At 37.4% G+C, this 16,165-nt stretch overlaps 1 protein-coding gene across 2 annotated transcripts in view; it reads right to left on the reverse strand.

Moving 5' to 3' along the window:
- Positions 1 to 1,447: 1,447 nt before the first annotated feature.
- The window catches only part of LOC136836467 (tubulin beta-4B chain-like), a 36,225-nt gene continuing 21,507 nt past the window's right edge, over positions 1,448 to 16,165 (reverse strand). For both annotated transcript variants that reach the window (XM_067100733.1, XM_067100732.1), the window contains 5 exons: positions 7,518 to 7,628; positions 6,557 to 6,801; positions 5,255 to 5,562; positions 4,395 to 4,701; positions 1,448 to 3,142 (listed from right to left, as the gene is read on the reverse strand). In XM_067100733.1, coding sequence (XP_066956834.1) covers positions 2,930 to 3,142; positions 4,395 to 4,701; positions 5,255 to 5,562; positions 6,557 to 6,801; positions 7,518 to 7,628 — 1,184 coding nt within the window. In that variant the 3' untranslated portion in view covers positions 1,448 to 2,929. The remainder of the gene's footprint in view (positions 3,143 to 4,394; positions 4,702 to 5,254; positions 5,563 to 6,556; positions 6,802 to 7,517; positions 7,629 to 16,165) is intronic.

Consider the following 16,165-nt stretch of genomic DNA (forward strand, 5'->3'; position numbering starts at 1 on the left):
CAAGAAAACCAGCACACCAAGATCTTTCCGAAAATGGTGTAAGGTACGAACAAAGTAGTTATACATTGTTCATTTATTGAAAACTGTACAGGTTAAGCTGATCTCCATTGAATTCTGGCTGGTTTACCTGACAAACTCTGAAAACCAAATCGACGCTGGTGATGCTGCTCGTGCATAGGCCTAGGGCCCCTAGGCTATACAGTTATACCTTGATCTAAAGTGCAATAGTGTAATGATCAACTGAACGGTAAACAGTCCATGAAACTGTATTAAACTACCCAACCTATCTTCGGTTTAGGGAAACATGTTTCCATGGTCTGATGTTCTACAACTTGCTATAAAAAAGCTAAGCACACGAGACTCGAAAACTTGGATATCGTAAACTGTAATATTATCTTAGCTGCTTTGCTAAGTCTTCTACTTTTTTATTTTAATTTTCTTTGACATGTTTATCTTGCAATATTAAGCTTGCCTCTTGGCAACTCAAGTTCTTGCTCACTGGAACAAACCGTCAGGCTGACAATTCAAGGCTCGTTTCCCGGAAAATCTAGTTTGACGGCAGTGACCCTTTCAACAAGTTATTGCAGATAATGACACTCTCATAAGAATAAAAGTTTTCCCCCCTCATGGTTCATTAGCAGTCAAGCTAATACAAAATGAAGAAGCAATTTTAACTCACCATTTTCTCTGGGCTAATAAAATGCCCCAACGAACACAAAAACTTGTCCGAGACCAAAGCTGTAAACACCTTCACGCTCGCTTACAATAGTAACCGAAAGTCAGATTCTGCATTTCTGAAACTGAGCCAAACTTACTCCATAGATATGAAAAAAATCACTAAATACCATTTCCATTTCTTGTATCATAACCCCAGGCCAGAGATCCAGATTTATCTCTAATCACAGATACCTAGAGCTTCAAAAATTGATTTGACCGTATGAACATGACATAATCTCAAGCGTTAGTGGGGAGAAAAGTCAAGATGAGAGCGAAAGGAGGCTGGTTCCCGGCCTGCCAAAACGCCATCTTGTTACTCCTACTACAGTCATTGGACAGTGCTGTCGAGTCTTTGTCTTTCTCTCCTAAAATCAACCCTGCTGAATTGTCTAGACATTTAGAAAATTTTAAGCTTTTGCATCCATTTCTTGTAAGTATTAAGAATTTCTATGCATGAAAGTAATCTAAAAATACAATGGAGAGAACAATGTTTTTTATTTGTTTAGATAAATGAACATGGAAATATAAAATTATATCATAAGATTAAATTTTAGTCCTCCACAATAAAAAACAGGCTTGATTAAAACATTATAATCATCATTTAAAATAGACAATCTTGTGTTAATACCAGACTCTACCATAAGGAGCAACGTCCATTAACTGTAAAAACCACAAAATAAACAGAATTATATATGAATACCACACTATAAGGTATAAATAAAGCTGCTGATAACTCAGTTCTCTTTTATTGGACGTCAATTTTTACTCTACAAAACAGGAGGCTGCTTTGACCGTAGAATGAAAAGCTCCTTAATGAATCAAGTGTCGAAGACATTTGCAGCAAAGGAACAATTAAAAAACGTTACGAAATATTTATATATGGAAGAAAACATAGCATCAGGAGAGACGAAATGAGTGAATAACTACTAGAGGCGGGTTGTGGAAGAGAGAATAAGCCAATTGGCAGTGAGTCTAGGACTATCCTTTGGAAAGAGGTCCAACGTTCAAAATAGCTCTTAGCTTTATTGTTGCTTAAAACCTATGCTTCAAGACACTTGCGTGGTGAGGGGAACAGGCGTAATAAGGATGGCCGGATACTCTCGAACAAGCTTTTTCACGGAAAAAGCGTAGAACCTTTTCTGGTATTGTTTTTCATAACAAACGAAGCCTTAATGCCTAAAGTCGGTTTATTATAGCTTTTAAATTTTCATATAATCTTTAGTCTATCTACTTTTAAATAAATATTCCTTTTGATATGTTATTGTCTTAAGATCACAAAGTTCCATATTAGATTATCTCTAATGAGCTGTAAATCTGGTAGATGGCATAAGCTTCTATGTAAAATGTATACATATATATATATATATATATATATATATATATATATATATATATATATATATATACATATATATACTACAATGCTTTTAATGTTTAAACTGATTCGACCAGATGAAGTGAAACAGACAATAAGGCACAAGTTTCATCGTTAGATGTCTGCTGCATGGGAAATATAATGTTAGTTAATGTTAACCTCTAGGCACTGTGGAAATATTATGAAAGAGCCTTTTGATTCATAAAATGCCCCAAAACCGATATCTAGCCGCAAAAGAAGTTATCTTGAAAAAAGCTGTTTAAAGATGGGATATAGATGGGATAACATCCCATCCCTATTATCATTCCAGCACTACCTTAAGAGAATCTGTTTAGTGCTGGAATACAATACAGACAGAACTAAACTTGGATAAGAGACGCCATCTTTAAAGGAGCTGTTCATGACTGGGGCATCACTGAGATATCAGAATAACATCCCTTCCCTGTTATTGTCTTCTCACTTAACAAGGAACAGTTAGACTTACAGAAATGACGATTTCAGGGGAATAGTACTAAAGATATGGTAGAATAATGAAAATAAGTAAAAAGACTTCTTATAATAAAAGGCATTCGTAGTACTAAGAACCTTAAATAATTTCATAACGGCGTGTAATAGCTTGGAAGTAGGCTTGCCAATTAGTATTTCTTTTTGTTTATTTTACGTCTAAAGTTTTAAGAAGTGCAAGAAACATGACCCTTAACTTCAGAATAAGTTACACAGTAACATATTCTTTATTTAAAAAGGAAAAACTTCAACGGAAGAGTAAAAGTATTCATCCTTTTTCCTTGATCATGTTTTGGGGAGATACTCAAGACTCAGCTACTCTTCTTCTTCCTTTTAGTAGTTGTCGACGTACTCTCCCTCAGCGTATTCCTCTTCGTCTTCGTATTCTTCGTCTGCTGTGGCCTCCTGGTACTGCTGGTACTCTGATACCAAGTCATTCATGTTGGACTCTGCCTCGGTGAACTCCATTTCGTCCATTCCCTCACCCGTGTACCAGTGGAGGAAAGCCTTTCGCCTGAACATAGCGGTGAATTGCTCTGAGATTCGCTGCAAAACGGGAAAGAAAAGTAAACACTATGCCGTTACAAGCTGAGCGGAATTTCTAGACAATGAGTATCTCTGGAAAATTTTATATTAATTCTTTCACGATTTCTGGGGACGCCAGTCCAGGCAGCCTAACACCATCATGTGGCCTGCATTACATAAAGAAGAAAATGGGAAATGATGTTATGAACAGTGCACGCAGCGGAAAGAAGTAGCTTCATGCACTGATTAAGTGTATTCTGACGTCATATTTAGTAGGGTCACTGATGTCAGAATGCCATATGTAACACTGGTACTTATGTCATATGATGACGAGTGAACTTACAGTATCAAGAACCATCAACAAAATAATTATCTATACAAAAATAGATGATGGCAACTTTAAAGCAAGCATTTCACAGGGGCACAAGATTGTTCCAGATGTCAGTATGTCAGTCTGTCAGGGGAATCTCCTGTAGCTTTACATGATCTGTTCTGTCCCTTTTCATTTCTGGGTTTTTATTCATAGGGTTGCTTCAGCAGCTTCTATGAAGTTGCTTTGATACAGTTTTGGAATTAGATGATGGCTCCTGTGTTTTTAAAGGCACAACTGAGCCTTTCTGTAAACAACTGCAAGAAAGGACATTATATATCTTCAAAGTACCATTGAAAAGAAAGTCATTCGTTACCGTAATAAGTAATAACTAGACAAGGTTCAGCAGTTCTGACTAGACGAATAGCTTCGGTGTTTCTGCAAGCATCAAAGAGAAGTGAGCCTACGTCCTTTTTGAATGCTAAAAGGGCTTCCTTCTCTACCTGAATAAGCACATCTTAAACAAGGCTCATTCTTTATCCTAAATTAGACAAGGTCATTCTGTAGCTCTACACGCACCAGTGAGGTAGAGATGAGTCTGTGCCTTCATGAGGACCAATCAATCACTTTGTTTTCATAAGAATCTGGGACAAGGTTCATTCTTTACATTCATAAATCCTAAGTGGACAAGCGCCAGTCAGAGTTATGAGCATTAATTCAACAAATCACTTCGTACCTTCATAAGCACTAGTTAGAGAAGAGTCGTTCTATAGGGTACCTTCACAAACAAATTGAACAGGAATCAGTCAGTAAAGTATACAGTATACTTTTATAAACGTGAGTTGAGCAAGAGTCACTCCATACCTTCATGAGCACTGAGTAGACAAAAGTCACTCTCTACCTTTACAAGTACCAGTTGGAAAACAGCCAGTCTGTTCCTTCACTGCCACCAATTACACTCACCTTAAACAGATCCTGAATAGCAGTCGAGTTTCCGATGAAGGTTGCTGCCATCTTCATTCCTCTGGGTGGAATATCGCAGACGGCGGTCTTGACGTTGTTTGGAATCCACTCGACGAAGTAGGAGGAGTTCTTGTTCTGGACGCTCAGCATCTGTTCATCCACCTCCTTCATGGACATGCGCCCTCGGAACACGGTCGCCACCGTCAAGTACCTGCCGTGGCGGGGGTCGCAAGCGGCCATCATGTTCTTGGCGTCGAACATCTGAGAAGTTAGCTCTGGGACGGTGAGTGGCCTGTACTGCTGTGACCTGGAAAGCAAGGAATGAGTTAAAAAAGATGCTTTTTTGAAATTAAGTTTTGTTACAGAACATATCAAAAAGTCTTTGTTACAATGACTGAAGCATAAAAAAAGTTAACACCATAGAAATGAAAGTTTACTGGAACTGGTACATTTCTGTTTGTAGAGCTGTAACCTTGGACTGGAGGAAAGTTTGCCATGGTTTACCTCTTCCCCCGCCCTCTCGTTATGCTTTTTTTTGTCTATGCTTGGCCTGGATGATGGAACTGCGTTTCTAATTCCAACGACCTTGGCATGAAAACGATTCAAGATGAATAACTATTATCAGCATCAACAGGGCTGTAATAACGAGATTTCTGTTTCCTTCTTGGTGAATTTGTTTGTTATCTTCCAAGTTCCCGTAGATTTCAGCTTCATTTTATTTAGCCTGCTTGCAAAATCCTGAATTGAGCACTTCCAGACTGTCTTAATTCTACTCCAAAACCAAATAAAACTCATCATATCTAATCAAACCTAACTATCAGCACTATCATCACCCTTAGTGCTGCTAATGCAGTGCTTACCCTCTTGCTGTCAGAGGAGCGAATCCTGGCATGAAGAAGTGAAGACGTGGGAAAGGCACCATGTTGACAGCAAGTTTCCTAAGGTCGGCGTTCAACTGACCTGGGAATCGGAGACAGGTCGTGACACCGGACATCGTGAGGGAAACGAGGTGGTTCAGGTCACCGTATGTGGGCGTTGTCAGCTTGAGTGTCCTGAAACAGATGTCGTAGAGGGCCTCATTGTCGATGCAATAAGTTTCGTCTGTGTTTTCGACAAGTTGGTGGACGGAGAGGGTCGCGTTGTAGGGCTCGACGACTGTGTCGGAAACCTGAAGAAGAAGAAGAATGTAAACAAACGGCTTCTCATAGAGAATGTCATTAGCAGATTGGGACAGTACGCCTTTAAAGTTTTTACTGCAGAGTTGATTTTTTATGTTTACACAAAAAAGTAAAAAATAATTCCTCAAAGCATAATTTATGATATGCCTTTACAGCTTAATGAACGAATGAACAACGTTATATGAATAGTTTCAACTCAAACGGAGAATTTAGTGATCATTTTAATTATCTTCACTTTAGCTTTAGCTTTTTCCTAAAGCAGCGTTTAAGCAGCAAAATTACAGAGAAAGAAATTTGTAGTCAGTTTGATAAAATGCAATTATACCGTTAAAAGAATAAAAATTCAGACGTCGCTGAATAACGACTTTGAGTCATGAAGGAGTTTACCTAGGCACTATGAACAAATATATAATACAAACACACACACACACACACACACACACACACACACACACACACACACATATATATATATATATATATATATATATATATATATATATATATAATATATAATATATAATATACTCAAGCCGCACAAAGGTCCAAACGTTTCCAAACTACCTCAGTTACTTCGTCACAGCCTTCGCTGACGAAGTTCAGAAATATTCGGAACTTATATGAGTTTTTAAATAACGAAGAAATTCCCTAACTTCACACACACACATATATATACATATATAGTGTATGTTATATATATAAATATATATATGTATGTATGTATGTATATGCGCTTGCGTTTGCGTGCATATGCTTATAATAACGCTTGCACGTGATTTCATATACCAAACCCCACCGGGAGAAAATTAAACCATAAGTGTACCCAAACCTGACATACTTCACATGAACATATTTTACACAATGGGCACAAAGCATTTTAAAATCAATCATTGCATTTCTGCAAGCAAAGTCAGATCCAATCAGCTTCAAACTTTGGGATGAACAATCCCTGCTGACGTAAGGCAGGCTTAACTCGAACCCTACCTTTGGGCTGGGCATGACGGAGAAAGTGTTCATGATTCTGTCTGGGTATTCCTCTCGGATCTTGGAAATGAGGAGCGTGCCCATGCCGGAGCCGGTACCCCCTCCGAGAGAGTGGGTCAGCTGGAATCCCTGGAGGCAGTCGCAGTTTTCGGCCTCTTTTCGCACCATTTCGATCACAGAATCGACCAACTCGGCGCCCTCTGTGTAGTGACCCTTGGCCCAGTTGTTGCCTGCCCCGCTCTGACCTGTGGAAGGAACACAAGATGTTAGGTCTGAGGATGGAAATTTCGTTTCAGTAATCAAATCACTTGGTTTTGTGATTTAATACGATGGATAATCAGAAAGTCGAAATACTTCCAAAATCAATGTAAGCGTGAAGTCAGTTGTTTTATATGTATGAAATTAAGCCGGTCAAAACGCTACCAGTATGACCTGCCATTTTCACTTGATTTAAAATGTTACCAGTGTTACTTATTCAAATCAAAACGGTTTCCAATATGATGAAGCAACAAGGAGCTTTGATATCTTGCCAGTGCTTGTTAGCAGAGAAAGAAAATACCCTGGCAGTACTGGAATGTTAAGTATTACTATGACATTTAAAAATACCCGTTGTTTTAAAAGTTACTCATATTTTGAAAAATTTAAGAACACATGTTACATTTACATATATATATATATATATATATATATATATATATATATATATATATATATATATATATATATATATATATATATATAAGGAAACGTACCAGAAAGGCTAGCGATCATTTTATTTTCAAAATAACTCACGAACTCCATAACAACATGAGACCATTGGCTAACAAACAAATTTTAACTATCTATGTTTAATATCCATGCTTAACAAAGTTGCAGCACACCTTCGGAGTCTGAGCGTGAGTGATAACGGGTGACAATAAGGCCCGATGAGCTCAGGGAGCGAGAGAAAACAGGAACTTACCGAAGACGAAGTTATCTGGCTTGAAGAGCTGCCCGAAAGGCCCGGACCTGACGGAGTCCATTGTGCCGGGCTCCAAATCGACCAGGATAGCTCTGGGCACATATTTCCCACCTGCAAGAAACCCATTTTGAAAGTTCACTCGGACAAATCAAATCCTCGTCAGAGCAAAATAGCGAGGCATAGTAAATCAGTAAGAGTTTACGGTACAAAAATGCTGCTAATTAAGGAACCTAATTGCATGCAACTGAAGCGAAATCATGAGTGAGAGAGCGGTGGAAACGGAATATCTGCCTCATACAAGCAAGCATTTCATGTTTACGCGGGCTTGGTCCTTTCAGAGGGAAACCTCCCTTTGACAGACCCTTCTTTCTGCTGCGAGTGCCTTCTCGCGCCTCTTCAAATAGCTTCGTTCCTTACGAAAAGAAACCCTTCCCCGTCCTTACCATCTCTTGGTATACACTAAATCTTCCCCCGTAGCACTGAATGACACAAGTACTTTACATCAGAATGAGTTTTTCCTACAACATTTTACAGGAGAGAACAAATCACAAATATAACAAGGAGTTATATTCTGAAAAATTATAGTCAGTATCACTGTCGAAATTTTGTTGTTCATAAAGCTTTTATTACATCCGCAAATGAGCGAATACTCTTGGTTCGGTTTGCGTCTTGGTATCTTAAGTGTCACACAAAAACTTATGCGGTGAATTTTACGAAAATTTAACCAAAGTTGACTTCGTGACTAACAAGTAATTAGATTTGGGAGAGATAGGCTTGTAACTTTTGGTGAGAATGGACCTGTAAAATGAGAGGGGGGGGGGCGGTGGTTTGCTTAGATTGCTCAGCCTTGGTGGAGATTTGTGGTTTTCGAAAGCTCTTGGTCTCCATTTTCATTGTTGTTGCCGATACCATTATCGTTACTTCTATTATCTTTGTTGTTGTTGTTATTGCAGCATAGGAAATACTTCATGTCAAATATTAGAAATCTGCATGCGTTCTTTCCATAATGTTGTCAGTTTATTCATCTCTAACCTATGTCTGTTAATTAAAAACGAAATAAAAGGAACTCTCACTTCGCGTTTGGAAGAAGCTGCATGAGAAAAAAAACTCACCAGTACATAATGGGAATAAATACTTTTGATTGAATGTAATACAGAATCATTACCAGTCTCTTTGTAATATTGCAATATAGGCCCAATACACCTTAAGGAGGAATTAGTTTTAAGAATGTTTCCTGATGTTTTATTGAGGTAATGAGATTGCAAAAATAGACATCTAAAAACAGCAGCTCATTTCATGAACACTTACAGTTTAATTTAAGTAGGAATTTTGGTTATTAAAACTGATAAAGATATTGGAAGCACAGGGAAGGGAGAAAGAAGTTTTTACGACGTAAGAGAGAGAGAGAGAGAGAGAGAAAGGACATGGCTATGGCCATGAATGTGCATGATAAGTGTATTGTGCCTTATAAGACAGAGAAATCATGAATATGTGTATGTGCATGAGAATCAGAGATCATGGATCGTCAGTGTATGTGTATGTATGTGTGTTTGAGAGAGAGAGAGAGAGAGAGAGAGAGAGAGAGAGAGAGAGAGAGACGTACCTCGAAAGAAACATGAAGATAGGTCTATCTCTACAAAGGTTAGCGCATGCTGCGCCGGCACAAGATTGCCAAGACAGCAGGAAGTAATGATCTCGGAAATCGATCGGGAACCTCATAAACAAGAGGTAAGCGATAACGATGGGTTTGGGAAGGTTTCTCGGGGGTTAGGGGGATGAGGGAGAAGAATGTAGGTGGCTGTAATGATGACGAAGGGGGACCTCGAAAAATTACGAGAGAAAGATAAAACAAGGAGGCAGGGTGGACTCGGAAAGACTCCTCTCAACGAAAAGGTTGGTAACCATGATTCGAGGAGAAATTCTTTCTCTGCGGCATTTTTTCGTGTTCCTTGACGCCGAAAATAGACTGAAAGGGAAGGTACTACTTTTGCGTGGTTTCCCGCACGATTCTGAAAGAGGAATTGTCGTCTTGGTTGAAAAGAATTGTCTTTTCCAACTGACATTCATTATTCAGTCTATTACTGACTGGAATTGTAAGATCAAACCAATTTCCATTCTCATTTTGAGCCCCAGACGTTGAATCTACTGATTTTCCAGTAAAGGTTAGTAATTTAATTCAGAAACTGTCAAGCTGGAGTCTTAATTCAATTTCAGCCGGAAAATTTGGCTGTCAAACATATACTGTAATTTTATTCCATTATGTAAAGATTGACTGAAAAAAGTCCTTTGATCCTAACCTAAAGGGAAACAGTTGGTCTACTCCAGAGGCTAACAAACCTGGTCGTAAATCAGTTTACTTACTAGTCCTCGAAGAAAAATGTTGGTATCCCTGATCTGAATGCTGTGGCTGGGATATTCATTCCATATATAAAAAAAAAATCAGATGCAACAGATGTGTTGGTTTGTAAATGCAGAGAAATAATCCTGCGACTTTTAATGCAGAGACCGATGGATATGGTAGCCTTGTACCCTTGCACAACCAAGAATTATGAAAATAAAAAGCAGAAGTAGTAGGAAAAAAGTAGGGCGTAACTCCGAGGGAAAAGATAGACACCATTTCTCATAATTCCGAGTAGTGTTTCTCAGCTTCCGGGAATCTAGATTTAAAAAGAAATTTTACATCGTACGATGCCAAGCCATTCAAAATCAAGCTGACTAAGCTAACACGAGCAGAATTCGCTGAAATAAAACTCACTGCGTCGATGCATTTCAAAAGCAAATATAGTGGAAATGATGAAAGACGCACTAGGCTCCACTAATGATCTAAATTTCTTCTAAGACTAGGACCATGCAATAAAGAAGCGACTGCATGATAGTACACTATAGTAGTGATGATTGAGTCTAAGATATAAAATGAAATGGAGTGAGATTATACACGTAGACATGTAGTTATTAACAGGATTTGTGGATGAAAAACAGAATGGAAGGGAATCCTCGTTCGGCGAATTGGAAAAATGATTATGACTGTAGCTTCTGTCAGTAGATTACAGTGATTTTAAATCCAATAGTTAGCTCAGAATTAATATATATACTGTATATATATATATATATATATATATATATATATATATATATATATATATATATATATATATATATATATATATATATATATATAGATAGATAGATATATACAAGTACCCCATAATATCGCTATCTTTTCATCTGAATACCTAGGCTTATACCTACCCTGGGGATTACATATAATAGGTGCACGTGTAAATTAACGTAAATTAGTAAAGAAAACTATAATTATATATATATATATATATATATATATATATATATATATATATATATAAAGCCACAAATATCGTTAATATCGAATTCACTATATCTGAGGACTAACTTACTCGCAAGAGTGATTGTAGCTGAGGAGTGCTTCTGCGCCGGCCAGGATTCGAACCTTGGACTGGTTTATAAACAACGATGAACAGTGACTTTGATACTAAAGGTGCCGAAGCGCTTACCAGCTGTAATTCCCTTTGAATGTAAATTACTTCTGTTGCATAATGAATTCAATGTTATGCAATGTGTGTGGCTCAATATTGGTGAATATGAAAAAGTCACGCGTCTGTAGGAACAAACATTCATAAAAAAGAAATGTATATATATATATATATATATATATATATATATATCTATATATAATAATCATATATATATATCATAAGAGTTAGTTCACAAAACGTCAAATGCTAAGAGTAAAAAACACAAAAATATTTTGTCTTCTTTGCTTCTGAAGTTAGATATATAAAAACGATAGCTTAATAATAATGAGACGAAAAAATCTTGAATATACTAGACCAAATTCACTGCTAATTACAGTATAAGTGTTGTAACTACTGAACTTACCCGAAGGCAGTTACTAAATTTAAAAATATTATTAGTCATGACTAGCTTTAGCAAACGTAATGACTAAATTTAGCAAAATTTAAGACGAAGAGTTAAATTTATCGGAAAACAACGCCTTCATTTAAGGAAGGCAATTACCGAGCAACGTAACATGTCAACTTTCCCCAATTTTACACGTCGCTCTCTCCCCACGACACTGTTTAGCGCCATGAAGACCCGCATATCTTTCGTATTCTAACGACCCTCTGGTATTGATCACCCCCAGAGCCTTCTTTGTATACTTCTATGTATACTCCTACGTATACGTATCACCACCAACACCCTCGGCGTTGTGTACACAGTGAGGTGTATTGCGTGAGCTGCACAAATGAGGAAGCGCGTGTGATTATAAGGAAAGAGTTTGATGGGTGGAGATACTGCTGCAATATAACAGGTTGTCTCCGTCATTTGGAGTTTGTTAATTGCCCTTCGTTTTGGGCTCTGCTTGTTTGGTTTGGTTTGTGCGTGCAGTTGGTTGTGAATACTGTATGCATATGTATGTATGTCACTCGTAAGTTCGTGTATGTGTATATATATCAATTTATATATAATATATATATATGTATATATATGTGTGTATTAATATACATAAATACATTTACAGTATATAATTACACACAGACATGTATATATACTGTACGTATATACATATCACACTATTACACACACACACACACACACACATATATATATATATATTTATATATATATATATATATATATATATATATATATATATATATATATACATATATATTACATATATATATACCATATATATACATATATATACATGTATATACATACATATATACATATATATATACATGTATATATATGTATATATATATATTATATATATATATATATATATATATATATATATATATATATATAATTTCTCGATTGGATGTTTTCCTTTATGTTTGCTCCACATGGAACCCAACAACTAAGGCCGAATATTAATTTTATGATTTTTAAATAACGGGAGCCTCGCCAATACATTCCAGTTTACCCGTCAAAAAATTACCTCATGACGTACACATTCGTAACTGATATCGACCAGGTGATGGACAAGTAACGGAAGGTGAAGCAGAAAGAAATCTCCCCGCGGAGGAAAGACCATCTTCTTTGGGTGTCTACGCAGTGAGTCATAGGTCTGCTGGGCGGGGCAATGGATCACAATAAGGCTCAAAAGCAAACAGTGAGTGAGTGGTGAGTGAGCGGTGAGTGAGTGAGTGAGTGGGTGTCTGCCAGTGAAGTGACTGCTGCAGCAGTCGATAAAAGACGAATAATTGACAGAGGGACATCGATCTTTTGTGTATTCTTGGAAGGTGGGGAGTAACGACAGTAGGCGATGACTTGGCAGGCGAATGGCTGTGCTTAGAAACGCTTTCTCCGGAGTCAGTTTTCCGATGGAAAACTTCCGTTCTGATTATTGATCACCCCATTCAGTTACTGAAGACTTCGTTTCAAGCAAAATATTAATGTTTCTGTGAAGTGTCATGTATGAAAAAATGGCGTGATGAAGTGACAATTTTAATTTTAATACGTGTATATTAAGAACCAATTTCCTAATGGGAATGAATATTCATAACCAGTCATTTCTCATTACCATCTATGATATTTGTTTTAGTACAAATTATCCTAAAAAGGGGCCACAGCTTATCAATTACTGATAATTCTTTCTCATACAGAAGGTTTGAGCATGTGTTAATCATCATAAGGGGGTAAACCTGACGCAATTACTATGTCTGAACAAAAACCGCGCAACATGAGAGATAAACTTTCACAATGAAGCTGTTACTAAGTACTGATCATTTATCCTCAAAGTTCAATTATTTTATCTATTTTTCTTTTTAATTTCATCTATAGAATTTATTCATTACTTCTGTATTTCTTTTACCGTAAAGGGCTAGTATCCTGTCGCGCTAATAATAATAATAATAATAATAATAATAATAATAATAATAATAATATTTTGTTAAATATTTCCGACAGGGTTCAGTGAATAAGCTTTTTCTAAATATTCATGATGCGCACAATTTTATTCCAATTATTTTTCTTTTTGAAAACCATAGGCCAACAGAACAGAACACAAAACACTTTTTCTAGGCCAGGTTCGCGGAAAAAAAGGAAGATGTTCCATTAATCAGTTAACAAAAACAGCCTACCTCAAGATATAATGTCTGTTCTGTGAAAAACGAGACAAAAACTACGAGTAAGTATAGTAAATGAGTATTTGGGAAAATCAAGATGATAGTAATGACACTGGATAGCATTTTGGTTAACGATGAGAGATTTGCTCATGACTGATATCTTCGAATATTTACTTTGATCCTTCCATATTAATATTTTTTGTGCTAGGTGGACTTAGTCGGTACCGTTCTTGGCTAGCACTCTGCAGAGACCCGCGTTCGAATCTCCGGCGTGAAGGGTAGAGGAAGTTATTTCTGGTGACAGAAATTCATTTCACGATGTAATGTGGTTCAGGATTCACAATAAGCTGCAGGTCCGTTGCTAGTTAATGGTGGTTCTTAGCCACGTAAAAAGGTCTAATCCCCTTCCAGGGCCAGCCTAAAAGCTGTTAATCAGCTCAGTGGTCTGGTTAAACTAAAGGTATCCTTAACTTTTATGCTAGATAGTATATTACTGCCTTGGTTATTGTTTTCATCTACAATTACCCCTTCTCACTGTCATTGTTTCTTTAAATATTGTATGTATTTATTCCTCTTTTGTTATTGTTATTATTACCATCAATTCAGGTGGCAGAATCAATAGAGGATTCATTAACTAAATACACCAAAGGATAGCCAGTTTCTTGTGCTCAGGTCCTAGCTGCCTAAAAGCCAACTACCCCCTCCCGTTGCTCTTTGGTATTTAACCAAGGCCATCCGCCAGGCGCCCAGAGCTGAAGCCGACGAGACAAAGCACTCAATGCCTGAAACCTATCCATCATCCCGCTGCCAATTACTTCAGGTGCTCACACTAGGCAAGGTCACAGTTTTCGATTATGGGTCTAGCCTGTGCCTGAACAGGTGTCAAAACACAGCAGGTGCTCTTACCGGGATCCGGAGGCCCTGACCCGCTACTACCAGCTAGGCCAGGTAGACCTGACGATTACTGAGGGGGCAGGCGCGCAGTTCTCTAGGCCTACTTGGATGAGAACTTCGATGCGGGAGACTGGAGATGAGTGGAGATTGATGAAAGATATGGAATAGGAAAGACATGGGCGGCAACATTTCACAAAGAGCCTTTGCGTCGCTAGGTGTTGGAGGCGATGATAACAAAGGATGATTGTGTTGATACGCATACATTCTCTATAACTGGGACAAAAGGCCATGACTTCAGAGAGGGAGTCTCCACAGAATGGTCATATGGAATATAGAATTCAGGCCAAAGGCCAAGCGCTGGGACCTATGAGGTCATTCAGCGCTGAAATTGAGTGTAAAAAGGTTTGAAAGGTGTAACAGGAGGAAAACCTCACAGTTGCATTATGAATCAATTGTTAGGAGAGGGTGGATACCAAGATGGAGGAAAGAGAATATGAACGGAGATGCAGTAAAGGGAATGAAAGAGGTTGCAGCTAGGGGCCGAAGGGACGCTGCAAAGAACTTTAAGCAATGACTACAGTGCACCACGTGAGGTGCACTGACGGCTACCCCACCCTACCCCCTACGGAAGAGTGGTCACATGAGCAAAACGGAAAAAAATGGCAGGTGAAAATACATGAACGAAACTAATGTCCAGAATATTAGTTCAGCATGGAAAGAAAAACCGCGAACAGGTAAATAAATAGCTGATTACAATCTCTTGTTTTCCTTTGTAGCTCAACGAGGAGGAAATGTTTGCTCCTGAAAATTTCTATGTCTATTTATCTATGATGTTTTATTTTTCAGTTTTTTCCACACCTCTTCAAGAAAAAAGTGAAAATTATAATTAATTCTTTCTTTCATTAAACCAATCCTTCGTTTTTCGTTTTTATGTTGTTTTCATCTCAAGTTAAATAAAGAAAAATGCGCCACATTGATTTACCTCTGAACTCATTTCGTTTTCAACCAGATATTCTAATATTTTTTTTTTATGTGATTACCACCATGGCGAAAACAGAACAGAACCAGAGGGCATACGCCCTTATTCCCACACCTCATTTATTATGTCAAATATCTCTGGCATGAGACAGCGACTGGAATAGTATAAGTTTTATTCGGACTCCATGAAAGGTTCTACTGTTGGTAATCAAAGGAAAAGTAAACAAGTAAATTTTTTAGTAATCCTCATACGAAGGAAATGCTGGTCAGTAATCTCTGTACTCAATGGAAATGTAGTTAGCGATTCTTATACAAAGGAAATTTTTTTTTAGTTATTCTCATTCAAGGGAGATAGCGTTAATTATTATCGTACTGAGTGAATGTTGCTAATAATTTTAATACCAAGAAAAGGTGAAATGTTTGTATACATTACACACACATATATATTATATATATATATATATATATATATATATATATATATATATATATATATAAGAAAGAGAAAAAGAGAGAGAGAGAGATCAAGCTCTCTCAAGCATCGTCAAAGAATCCTGTCAAGAACAGGATTATTTAGAGAAGGCCAAGTAGCTATTACTGAGACTCAGTAGAACACGACTGATTATAGGAATCGAACAAGTGAGAATCATCCCCTAGTGACAG

Source organism: Macrobrachium rosenbergii, chromosome 56, assembly GCF_040412425.1.
Source record: "Macrobrachium rosenbergii isolate ZJJX-2024 chromosome 56, ASM4041242v1, whole genome shotgun sequence".
NCBI classification, from domain to species: Eukaryota; Metazoa; Arthropoda; class Malacostraca; order Decapoda; family Palaemonidae; genus Macrobrachium; species Macrobrachium rosenbergii.